Below are 12,644 nucleotides of genomic sequence, written 5' to 3' on the forward strand. Positions count from 1 at the left end.
TCCAGCACACTACTTGAGATCACTTGCTTTCCTCTACTGTCCAATTCTAGATTCCTGTCACCATTAGCACATGGCTAGACCTCACTCTGAATAAGTCCTAACATTTTCCTAGTAGCCATTTGCAGGCAGAGGTCTGCAGTCCCCTTAGTTGTAGCAACCATTTTAGATGAAAAGAATAGTTGTGCTAACTGATACTCGGTGGACTACTGATCCCAGAAAGTCCGGTGCAAATCCTGCCAACCCTTCTGGCTGCAGCGACTTGACTTCACAACACCACAGTCTCTCCCTCTGGCTTCACATGCAAATACTGGCATGTCTCTCCCAGAGCTTTTCACTGTGATTCTCACTCACCGACCCCAGCATGGATCCTTCTGGAATGACTTGCCTGGCATTGCTCCCCACTGTGCTCCTCCTGCTCCTGTTCCAGAACACCTCTCAATGACCGTGTAGAGAGAGGCTCCCTCCCAGCTCCCGAGCTCCAGGCCTGAGTTCACCCCCCCAGAAAGGGGGTTCCCTCAAGGGCCACGACAGTCTAACATGCCATCTTTCAGTTCTTCCACCCGACAACTCCTCCCACAACAGGCTGACCATGGGTATATATAGGAGGCCTGCCCAATGCCAATCCTAGTTGGGGATTGATCAGGGCTCCCAAATACACCCCATGTCACTCCAGCCATCTGCCCTGTCTCTTTCCCAGAACCTTCTGGAAACAGAGGAGGCGCCAGAGAGATTAAGTACATGTCAGTCACCTGCTGTTACACTAAACCACTCCCCTGCCCCCAGATCAAAAACAAACAGGCCTAGCTCACAGCTAGGCCTGTCTAAATTTACCTGCACTGGCAGTACACAAAAAACACTACTCTAGCAACCTACCTACCTAAGGTAGAGGGTGCTACATATATATTTTTGCTTTTTCAGTTGTTTCAAACCACACATATCCCCTGAACCCTTTGAAGAAGCCAATACAGGCGAAACACGTCAGCCGGGAGGAGTTATCCTTCCCTGCTGTAACTTATATTAGATCTATAGTTTAATACTACTATTTGTCATATATATATATATATATATATATAATACTACATGTGAGAAGACAACTCAATCTTCAGGGGTGTTTGTTATGGTTTCGAAATTATGTATAGGAATAATTAGTCATGATTTTAAGGGAATAGACTCCTAGTTTGTCTCCTGTCTTTTTTACTATTTTTGTAATTAATATATTTTTACCTTCAATTATGCATTGACCTTTTTTCCTGAGAGGGGGTTTCCAGCACCTCTAAAGTCCCATCCTACATGGTATAATGTTTTCAGAATTTGAAGAATGTTTGCATATGCCTAAATCAAAAAAGCAAGTTTTCATTACCTTACATTATTTTGCTTTTTTAAATTTTTAATTGAATATAGATTTTATAGTTCACTAAATTACAGCATTGATCAAATAAAGTTCCTGCACGCACATTGTTTAATAGATTTTTAAGATACTTTAACCATTAAAGCCAAAGTGAACCTGTAGTTTGTCCTTGCAGGGCAATACTATTGGTTGACTTTAACCTCTTTCCTCCCCAGCAGCGCACTCACCTTTCCTTTATTCACCTCCACTAGGTGCTCTGCATTGATCAATTTGAGAGCAGAGCATTTAGCCCAAATTAAAACAGTATCATTGAGGTTGGACAGTATCAGTGACCTGTCACAGGCGTACAGTCTGAAATGGTAATTTATTTTTGTCAATTAACTGCTTTATAAAAGGTGAGTGAGTTTGAAATGGAGGAACTTGATTGGCCTGCACAGAGTTTTGACCTCAACCCGATAGAACACCTTTGGGATGAATTAGAGGGGAGACTGCGAGCCAGGCCTTCTTTTCCACATCAGTGCCCAACCTCACAAATGCGCTTCTGGAAGAATGGTCAAACATTCCCATAGTTAAAGGGGTTGTAAAGGTGTTTTTTTTTTTTTTTAAAAATAACAAACATGTCATACTTACCTTCACTGTGCAGCTCGTTCTGCACAGAGTGGCCCCGAACCTGGTCTTCTGGGGTCCCTCGGCGGCTGTCTCAGCTCCTCCCCGCAAGCATTTACCACCTTCATGCGAGCTCTCTCGCACGGTGGTGAGTGCTTGCGGGCGCGCTCCCGTGATACAGCCGGCGGCTATAGCCGCTCGCTGTATCACTCGGCCCCGCCCCCCGGCGCGCCGCGTCATCGGATGTGATTGACAGCAGCGCGAGCCAATGGCTGCGCTGCTTTCAATCCATCCACTGCAGCCAATCAGCGGCCAGGGTGAGCGGAGGAACAGATGTCGGGAACGCGAAGCTGACTTTCGAGGCGTCAGGTAAGTAAAACGGGGGGGCTGGGGGCGGCGGTTCTGTCAGAAGTTTTTTCACCTTAATGCATAGAATGCATTAAGGTGAAAAAACTTTTACCTTTACAACCCCTTTAACAACAAGAGCTGACAGTGCTCAGGGGCTGGGGTGATTGATATTGACCACTGATGGCAATGACCCGCAAAGTACATCTAATATGCTAGTTGACAGTTTATTCACAAATAAGGTTAGAACAGTATATATGCCTTTGAGCATTGATTGTAACGTTACCGCTCTGACTGGAGGCTGGCTAGGGCACTGATGGATCCCTGTGTCCTGGATGGAAGACTCCAGGGTTGGGAGCCGGTCAATGGAACCACGAGTTGTGCAGCACAGGCAAAGAATCCAAGCCGGACCCACCGATGTGTGTGGATGGTGTCACTTTAGCTCTGGGCGCAAGCACAGTACTCTGAGGGGAGGGCTGCCGCCATCCATCCAGGATACAGTGATCCATCAGTGCCCCAGCCAGCCTCCAGTCAGCGCGGTAATGTTAAAACCAATGCTCAATGGCATATATACTTTTCTAATTTTATTTGTGAATAAACTGTCAACTAGCATATTAGATGTAATTTGTGGCTCATTACCATCACTGGTCAATATCGATCACACCAGCCCCTAAACGCTGTCAGCTCTTGTTGTTAACATTCTCTCCAGCATTCAATCCCATGCTATATTGACAGCAGCACAGTTCAGCTGAATGTACACAAATCCAGCATAAGGTGGTTAGCGCCTGGAACTCAGGTTTAAACATTCCCATTGGCACACTCCTAAACCTTGTGGACAGCCTTCCCAGAAGAGTTGAATCTGTTATAGCTGCAAAAGGTGGGCCAACTTAATAGTGAACACTACAGACTAAGACTGGGATGCCATTAAAGTTCATGTGCGTGTAAAGGCAGGTGTCACAATACTTTTGGTATTATAGTGTATGTTTTATCATTTTGTCTTGGCATAAGCTGTAAAGGACTGTGTCAGCAGGCTTTTGTTCAATTTAGATGGGTTTTGCATTGTCATACAAGTCTATGTAAGGGTGGTTTCATACTGCGGTTTTCGTGCAAGTTAGCTGCACTCTCCCATAGATTTCTAAGAGGCCCTGTGGTTTTGGTGTGGTTTCCAAAACTGCACCAAAACCGATGGACATCATAGAAGTTAATGGGTAAGCGCAGTTAACCTGCATGAAAACTGCGGGTTAGCTGCACTTTGCCCAAAGCGCAATGGGACCACACCAGGCAGTGTGAAGCTTTTGACGCAATATGGAATTACCTGTAAAGAAAAAGCCTTGAAACCTGACAAATTTCACCTAACTGACATTAGCAGATAAACGCCTCCGCTAACACAAGAGCTTTGATTAGAAGCAGGATGTAAAATAATATGTGCCTTTTCATTGAGAGATCTCACTAAATCTTCCCAAGGACACCTGTTCCTGACAAAGCGTTCAATAGAAACCACTGAATGGAGCGTAGGAGGGCTGACATTGCTTATAACAAGAAATCATTACTGCAAAATGTTTTCTGGTTACAAGGGAAACATGCATTTCACTTTGACAGGAAGTCCCAAATTTGCCTTAATTTAGGCATGTGCGCAACAGCATAAGGCAGCCCATTCACTCAAATGAGCTGTCCTACACATAACAATGTGCCAAAGTAGCTAATGCATCTTTTTGTTTGGCAGTGAGCCTCATGCATATTTGTAATGCACATTTTGGCATGTTTTTCTGCTAGCTGTGATTGGGGCAGTGGCGGCCCATCCATTAGGGGCACACGGCTGCCGCCCCCCCCCCCCTTTTCTTAAGCACGTGGTTAGAGCCAGAGGCTCTAAAAGGCTTAAAAAAAGTGTGGGCTCGGGATGCAGAGCACTGCGGCCGAAGCCCACCCAGTTGTGTGACAATAGCAATGAATATTCGCTCCCCCGATTGGCCGAAATGAGATTCGATCAGATTCGCCACCAGGAGGAGGAAGGAGGAGACGTTGGGGAACCAAGATAGCAGTCGCCCGCAGTCTGGAGAGAAGCTGCCGTGGCGGCTGGTGGATTGTTTGCCCCCCCAAAAAAAACACCAGCCGCCACTGAATTGGGGTGTCATTAAAAACTAACTGGTGCAATTTGGCACGAGTTTTTGGAAATGTGCGCAAAAGTGCACTTTTCTGTGCGTGTTCCTGGAATGCGAAGGTGTGAATAGGGTCCCAGGTCAAAGCAATCAAAATCCCTGAAGCAAATCAAATCTGGGAGATGGATTAACAAAAACCACTGCATAGTCGTTAGGAGAGTTGGAATATGTACAGTATGAATACCTCCCAACTTTTTGATATGGGAACAAGGGACACCTATTAGCAAAAGTAAGTAGGCATAGGACACACCCCCTGCTACACCCCTTAAAGGAGAATTGCAAAAAAAAGATTAGTTAACCCACAAGTGCTTTATTTTTACCCACTACTATTCCTTTATATTGGCTTTTGAAATTTAAAATGCAGCAATTGGATGAAAGGTTTAGCACTGGGAAACACTTCTTAAAAGATAAAAAGTACATTTTATATATAACTATATAGATCAGACCAAAATGAGGGACAAATGTGGAAGTGAGAGGGACAGAGGGACTTTGTTCCAAATCAGGGACAGTCCCTCGAAATCAGGGACAGTTGGAAGCTATGCAGTGTGTTATAGCTGTAAGGTAACACAAGGGGCCTGATAAACAATCAGCTGTGCAACATTAACACATGCATGTTAAGAAGCCACCATGCAGGCATCTAAAAGGGCTTCTTTCTAGAGGGGAACGGAGAAGTGCTACCCTACAGGAGGTTGATTTTGCGTCCGCCGGACAGTCAAGGCCATTGGGGGACTGTGGCAAACTCAGAGCTAAAATCAAGTATAAGATAAAGCATACCTCCCAACTGTCCCTGATTTCGAAGGACTGTCCCTGATTTCGAGCAATGTCCCTCTGTCTCTCATTCCTCCTCATATGTCCCTCATTTTGGTCTGATCTATATAAATGTATATAAAATGCTCTTTTATCTATCAAAAAGTGTTATCCAAAGCTAAACCTTTCATCTGATTTTTAAATTGCTGCATTTGTAAATTCCAAAAGCCAATATAAAGGAATAGTAGTGGTAAAAATGCACTTGTGGGTTTAACCAATCTAATTTTTTTTGTACAATTCTCTTTCAAGGGGGCGTGGCAAGGGGTGTGTCCTATGCCTGCATACTTTTGCTGATAGGTGTCCCTCATTCCCATCTCAGAAAGTTGGGAGGTATAGATAAAGGAGTTTTTTTATCTGCCAAAAGATTAGTATTTTAGTGCATTCCAGTTCTGAGATTTACTCAGCTCTGACACACAGCACAGTCCTGTCTGACAGATCAGGAGAGCTGATTTTTATCTGCTGCAGTGTCTGGCCAGTAAAAGAAAGAACAGACTGATGAGCTCATCTTTCTGTCTGGTAGCATGTACTGTTTTTTCCTCACCCAGTCTGTGCTCTACTGTAGAGATAACTACAAAAGGATGATACCAGGTCATATGGTACCTATACTGATTGCATTTAAAAATACATTTGACAATGTATTAATAACTATAGAGCTGCATTCATTTTTGACTTATACATCTGCCTGGAATACAGCTTTAACTCAATAAACAATGTTTACCTGACCCGCAGTATCAAGTATTTCCATAGTAACAATTTCATCCTCCATTGTTGTCTGATGCCGATACGTTGATTCTTAAGACATGGGAGAGAGAAGAGACAAAGGCCATCTATGATTATGCTGCATGATATTGATTATCTCACTTGACGGTTTAATTACTTTTTTTGTGACTTAAGGCAGAACTAAAGCTACCAATTTACAGCGGAACTAAAGACTCCATCAAAAAAACTGCAATCAGGCAGGCTCTTTATTGCAGAAGAAACTTGCAATGTCTCTTCTGCAGTGAAATATACCTACTTGCTTGCTCACAGGTCCTTAGAATGTACTGCGAACCACGCATTTGCTGCTCAGTTTATATTCCAGAATAAATCCTGTGTGCCGGGTTGACTCAGCTCCTGCGCATGAGAAGTAAAGTCATCCCATGTGGGCCAATGAAGTCGCAGCCTGGCACCCGGAAGAAGCCAGGTAGAAGATCCCTGCACTGTTGAGGGACCTTGAACTGTTCAAGGAGAGGTAAGTATTGTGGCTTTTAGTTCCGCTTTAGCTGTTTCCCAAAACAGTTAAATTGAAGGAATGCCTTGAATGATAAATGTTACTGTTACTAGTGTGCTTATGTAGGTTGTCAAGCCATCAAATGGCTGGTGTGATAGCTGACTACATGTGCAGCACCATGGCAACTGCAGATCATATTGGAGTTAAAATAGCAGCTTATTTGGCTTTAACAGATAGGAGAGCTTTGTTCATCTTTAATGAAGGTAATATAAACTGTGAGAATGCTGGAAAAAGACATCTGTACAATTAAGAATATTTAAAGCTGAAACACGGTTAAATGGTTAAAACCCATGTTAGTTTTTTGTCATCCGTGTACCATTGGGGAGATTTTCCTTCATTTGCTGGCCAGTACGCACAACAGGAAGTGAGAGGAAATCTCCCATAGTGAGTAAAAAAACCCTGTCAGATAGCTGCCAAAAGAACACGTATCACTGCTTTTATTATTACTGCTCTGATATTTACTCAAAATAGATCCCTCACTTTTTCTCCCCATGTCAATTGGCAAATTGATTCGGAAATTCGTAGAGGAGTCAGCAACAAGATAGAGCTGGATCAAATGAGAAGTCAGTTACATTGTAGATCTGGATCCACTGAGGGGGTCAGCCACATTGTAGAGATGGATCCACTCAGGAATCAGCCACGGTGTGCAGCTGGATCCACTGAGGAGTCAGCCATCCAGTTGCATGCTGAAGAGTCAGCAACATTGTAGAACTGGATCAACTGAGGAGCCAACTACATTAAAGAACAGGATCCACTAAGGAGTCAACAACATCGTAGAGCCAGATTTAATGAGGAGTCAGCAATATTTCAAATCTTGATCAACTGAGGAGTGGGCAACATTGTAGATCTGGATCCTCTAAGGAGTCAGCAATATTGTAGAGCTGGATCGACTGAGGAGTCAATAACACTGAAGAGCTAGATCCACTGAGGAGTCAGACACATTGTAGGGCTGGATCCACTCGGAGGTCAGCCATGTTGTAGAGCTGCATCCAATGAGGGGTCAGCCACATTGTAGACCCAGATCTATCAATCCAACTTTATTCCTATCACCTGGAGCAGCGTTACTCTTCTTGGATCAGAAACATTTACTACCTATATTTAAAGTAGAGCTCCAGTCATAACTCTTCTTTCCATTTTATTTTAACTTTTGATAAGTAGGAAAGGCTTAGAACATCTGTCAGTTTTTTTTCCTCCTTGGGGAGATTTGCTCTCACTTCTTTTATGTTACAATGGTTTTAATAGGACAGGAAGTAAGGGAAAATCTCTCCAGAGGGAACACAGACCAAAATAAAAAAAACTGTTGGAGGTTCTGGCCTTCTCTGGAAGTTTTTTTTTTAGCTGTCCTTGTTACAGAGATCTCCCCTTACTTACTCTTCCTGTAATAGGATGGGAAATGTGGGGTTTTCTCCCCAATCAGGTCACAGACAGCAAGAAATGCTAGACAAAGTTTCAGAACCTTACCAGTTTTGTCCAAATCAAAACTAAGATTTTGTCTAAAATTTAAAATGTTTTTTTTTTCAAGCTTGTAAATTCTCCTTTAATAATATACTTCTAAATGCCTATGTGTCCATGGACACATAGGCTAACATAGAAGTGTGTTTACAGGCAAAAAGTCAAATGCCTGTACAAGTAATGTTTAAAGGAGTTGTAAAGGCAGAAGATTTTTTATCTTAATGCATTCTATGCATTAAGATAAAAAACCTTTTGTGTGTAGCAGCTGCCCCAACACCCCCTAATTACCTACTTGACCCCCTTCTCTCTCCAGCGATGTCCAAGATCCCCTCAGCCATCCAGGCCACTCCTCCTGATTGGCTGAGAGGGGGTGGGGCCAGGTCAGGGCTCTGTGTCTGAATGGATACACGGAGCTCCGACTGGGCTTGGGTGCCCCCTGTAGCAAGCTGCTGGCTGAGAGGGCACTCAAAGGAGAAACTGGCTAGAAACAGCGAAAAAGGACCCGAGAAGAGGAGGATCTGGGCTGCTCTATGCAAAACCAACTGCACAGAGGAGGTAAGTATAACATGTTTGTTATTTAAAAAATAAAAATAAAAAATGAGCCTTTACAATCACTTTAAGCCCAGTTTGTAAGAGCCCTTAAAGAGAAATCTGAGTGTGTGTACCTGATTTGGAGAGACAAGCCTGTTCACCTTGTTGTAGCCTGCAGGTCCTGGCTTCTCCCTTACATTCCGTTACATTGGTCCAGCTTGGACCTGTGTAAGTATGCATATTCCGTGTCTGTGAGATCCTTCTGGAAGCAGAACATCATTGTAGTAGTCATTACTACTACAGTGATCGCCGCTATCTTCCAGGTCCAAGGCCGAGTGGCTTTCCTGCTGCACAGTGAACACTGGTGATCACTTGCTCAGCACAGGTGCCATTCATAGCATACCTAATGTTTTTCATAATAAATGCAAAGCATCCTCTGATTATATGAGGTGAAAATCATAAAGTTACAGCCCCCCCCCTCCATCTTGTTCAAATGGAGAGCCAGAAGATAGTGCCAATCACTGCAGTAGCAGTAAATATTATAGTGATTATCCGCTTCAATGTGAATCCCATAAGCATATCATGTGCATACCATGTTGCACCAATGTAACTGCAAAAAAAAACCATACCCGAAATTCAGGTTTAGGGCAAAAGCCAGGAGCTACAGACTACAAGGGGAGTACACTCATCTTTTCAGATGAGGTATTAGCTCCTATTTTATTTTTTGTACAGGCCGTAGAAACAGCTAAATTGCAGTTACCTTTTAATTAAGCTGGTGCAAACCATAGTGAAATGTGTGCTAAAGCTGGTCTAAAACATTTCTTATTGCCAGTCAGTAACACTACTAAAATTCTGCACCTCGTAGTGCCTTTAAGTACTCCTTTTTGCCCCTGTGGAGCCCCAATGGATCCTAGGCCAAGGCTACATGGGAGCACTGTCATTCAGCAAGCCAGATACCAAGCCTCTGTTATTTAAGATTGAGCATTGGACAACTGAATGAAGGAAAGAGGACACCACTGGGGCTTCATTTCAATACATTTGTAAGTGAAGGCCCTGTGTACATCCTGGGAATTCCACAGAAACTGAAATGTGAATTGAAAGCTAGCATAGGTACTTTACAGCCACCACAAGGTGCAACACATCAGCACTGTAGAAACACTTTGGTCCATGCCAGGTTAAGTTAAATGTGCACAAAATTTAAATATACATTGAAGTGGCATTGAAGATTTTGTAGTAGTTTACAGTTCATACTTGCCCATCTGCAGAAAGTCAGGAACTTACCTAAGGTGGGATCATACTCCCAGATGAATCTCTTGGTTAAGAACCTCACAACAAGAGCTGAAAAGACAAAATACTTAATACAGATGGTTCTTAAAAGTAATGTGGAATTTAGAAGCACAAGGATTTTTTTTGACATGTCAGCACTATGCTTATTGGTTATTGATTAGCAAATAGATACAGACCACGTCAGAGTCAGGTGATCCTTATTTGACAGTATCTAGGAGGTCATAGATAGTCAGTTTCCTATTACTGATACCCACCACCATAGTATTAACCTTCTTAAGCAGGGTATACATATATAGTTTCTTTTTTTTTTCTGTTCAACCAATGGCTGCATGCGCTGATCAAATGATGGTTTTCCAGCATGACCATTTCATAGAAGCGGGTTGCTACCTATGAAAACAACCTCTAGTTGTATTACCCAATTACATTTAGGGCAGGTTCACACTGTTGTGACTTGTTATGCGCCAAAGTCGCGCCCAGTTAACTGCAATGGAACTGTTCTAATTGGTGCGATTCAAGTTGCTCTGGCATAGAAAAAGGTTCCTGCACTAGTTTAGGGGGACTTCATCAGGACTAGCGTTGACTTCTGTTAAAATCGTATGCAAGCTGTGATGAAGTTGCACAGGGATGTTGGCTTCAAAGTCACACGACTTTGAAGCTTCGCTGATGTGAACTGACCCATATGCCCCGTACACACGTTCGGATTTTCCGACAACAAAACCGTGGATTTTTTTCCGAAGGATGTTGGCTCAAACTTGTCTTGCATACACACGGTCACACAAATGTTGTCGGAAATTCCGAACGTCAAGAATGTAGTGACATACAACACATACAACGGGACTATAAAAAGAAAGTTCAATAGCCAGTGCGGCCCCTTCTGCTTGATTCCAAGCATTCGTTGACTTTTGTGCGTCAGACTTGTGTACACACGATCTGACTTTCCTTTGTTGTCGGAAAATTTGAGAACCTGCTCTCAAACATTTGTGTGCGGAAATTCTGACAGTAAATGTTCGATGGAGCATACACACGGTCGGACTTTCCGACAACATGCTCACATCGAACATTTCCCGTTGGAAATTCCGATCGTGTGTACGTGTCATTAGACATAACTTTCTGTCGCTGTCTCCAGATGGCTGGATAGTACCCTTAGCTCTAGACCAGACCTGGGAAAATTGCGGCCCCAGAACCACATCTGGCTATCCCTGTCTGGCCCTTGATGCCTCCACTGTTAGCATGCCTTTATGAGCCTGTCAGTTTCCTCACTGAGCAAGCTGACAGGCTCAAAGAGGCATGCTGACAGATGTCCATGTGGAAAGCTGCAAGAACTTGTGGAGCTTATTGGTACAGTGGGGAGGCTCAGTTCTGATGGGAGAGTGTTGCCTAGATGTCCCGACTCTCTCCCGCCATTCAGGGGGACTTCATCCCCCTGATGAAGTCACGTGTCGTGATGTAACGCGTAGGGAGTGGCTGGATATACTGAACGAACCAGGAAGTGATGTAAGAGGTGTCTAATGCTGTCTACAACAAATTGTTTGCACCATTACTGCTGTTTTTTTTGCTGCTTTTAATGTAAGAGTCCATTTCGGCCTTTAATAAATTGAGTTTAGTTGAGTCATCCCCTTTTAACATCTGACAACATTGGAACCATCATATAATCGGGAGCCTGGAAAGTCGGAGACACTGGTGGAAAACCTGTAGCCGTGTCCAGCATTACCAGAAACCACAGTGTCCTTGTGGGATCAAGAGATGGAGATGTGATCTGTCCCAGGGAGATCGTTAAGGCGGTTTATATTCCTCATTGAGGTAATAGCACTGGGAGCATTAAGTTCACACGAAGATCACATATAGAAGAATCATTCATTACAAGAATTGTTTTTCAGAAGATTTGTAGATCACAGGAATTTTGGCACATTGTTTGAAATGGACTTTCTTTCACAGCAATTGACCGATCGTTAGCATTATAATTTTTGTGCATTTTTTGATGGATTTTGTCACAGTAATCATTTCAGTGTATGTTAGGAAGTTGCGCTGATCACTATTACATTTATACCCATTTTATTGTGCACTGTGTACACTAAAGGCCTAGCAGCAATTTTCACATATATTCTATTCACTAAGAGCCCTTTCACACTGGGGCGGGGGCGTTGTCGTCGGTAAACAGCGGCGCTTTACCGTCGGTATGCGGCCGCTAGCGGGGCTGTTTTGCCCCCCTGCTAGCGGCCGAGAAAGGGTTAAAACCACCGCAAAGCGCCTCTGCAGAGGCGCTTTGCCGGCGGTATAGCCGCGCCGTCCCATTGATTTCAATGGGCAGGAGCGGTGAAGGAGCGGTATACACTCCGCTCCTTCACCGCTCCGAAGATGCTGCTGGCAGGACTTTTTTTACCGTCCTGCCAGCGCATCGCTCCAGTGTGAAAGCAGCGGCACTTTCGGGTCAGTTTGCAGGCGCTATTATTAGCGCAATAGCGCCTGCAAACCGCCCCAGTGTGAAAGGACCCTTATATTTGATTTTTTTGTTTGTTCACACTGGGGCGGCTTGCAGGCGCTATTGCGCTAATAATAGCGCCTGCAAACCGACCCGAAAGTGCCGCTGCTTTCACACTGGAGCGATGCGCTGGCAGGACGGTAAAAAAAGTCCTGCCAGCAGCATCTTCGGAGCGGTGAAGGAGCGGAGTGTATACCGCTCCTTTACCGTTCCTGCCCATTGAAATCAATGGGACAGCGCGGCTATACCGCCGGCAAAGCGCTTCTGCAGAGGCGCTTTGCGGTGGTTTTAACCCTTTCTCGGCCGCTAGCAGGGGGGTAAAACCGCCCCGCTAGCGGCTGCATACCGACGGTAAAGCGCCGC

The 12,644-nt window shown here is 44.1% G+C and overlaps 1 protein-coding gene across 1 annotated transcript in view; it reads right to left on the minus strand.

Annotated features, from left to right (window-relative positions):
• The window catches only part of RERG (RAS like estrogen regulated growth inhibitor), a 47,204-nt gene that overhangs the window by 5,718 nt on the left and 28,842 nt on the right, over nucleotides 1-12,644 (minus strand). The window contains exons 3-4 of the mRNA XM_073621315.1: nucleotides 9,797-9,853; nucleotides 5,981-6,054 (exon numbers count right to left, since the gene is read on the minus strand). Of these exons, the coding sequence (XP_073477416.1) occupies nucleotides 5,981-6,054; nucleotides 9,797-9,853 (131 nt within the window). The remainder of the gene's footprint in view (nucleotides 1-5,980; nucleotides 6,055-9,796; nucleotides 9,854-12,644) is intronic.

Source organism: Aquarana catesbeiana, linkage group LG03 (assembly GCF_042186555.1).
Source record: "Aquarana catesbeiana isolate 2022-GZ linkage group LG03, ASM4218655v1, whole genome shotgun sequence".
NCBI classification, from domain to species: Eukaryota; Metazoa; Chordata; class Amphibia; order Anura; family Ranidae; genus Aquarana; species Aquarana catesbeiana.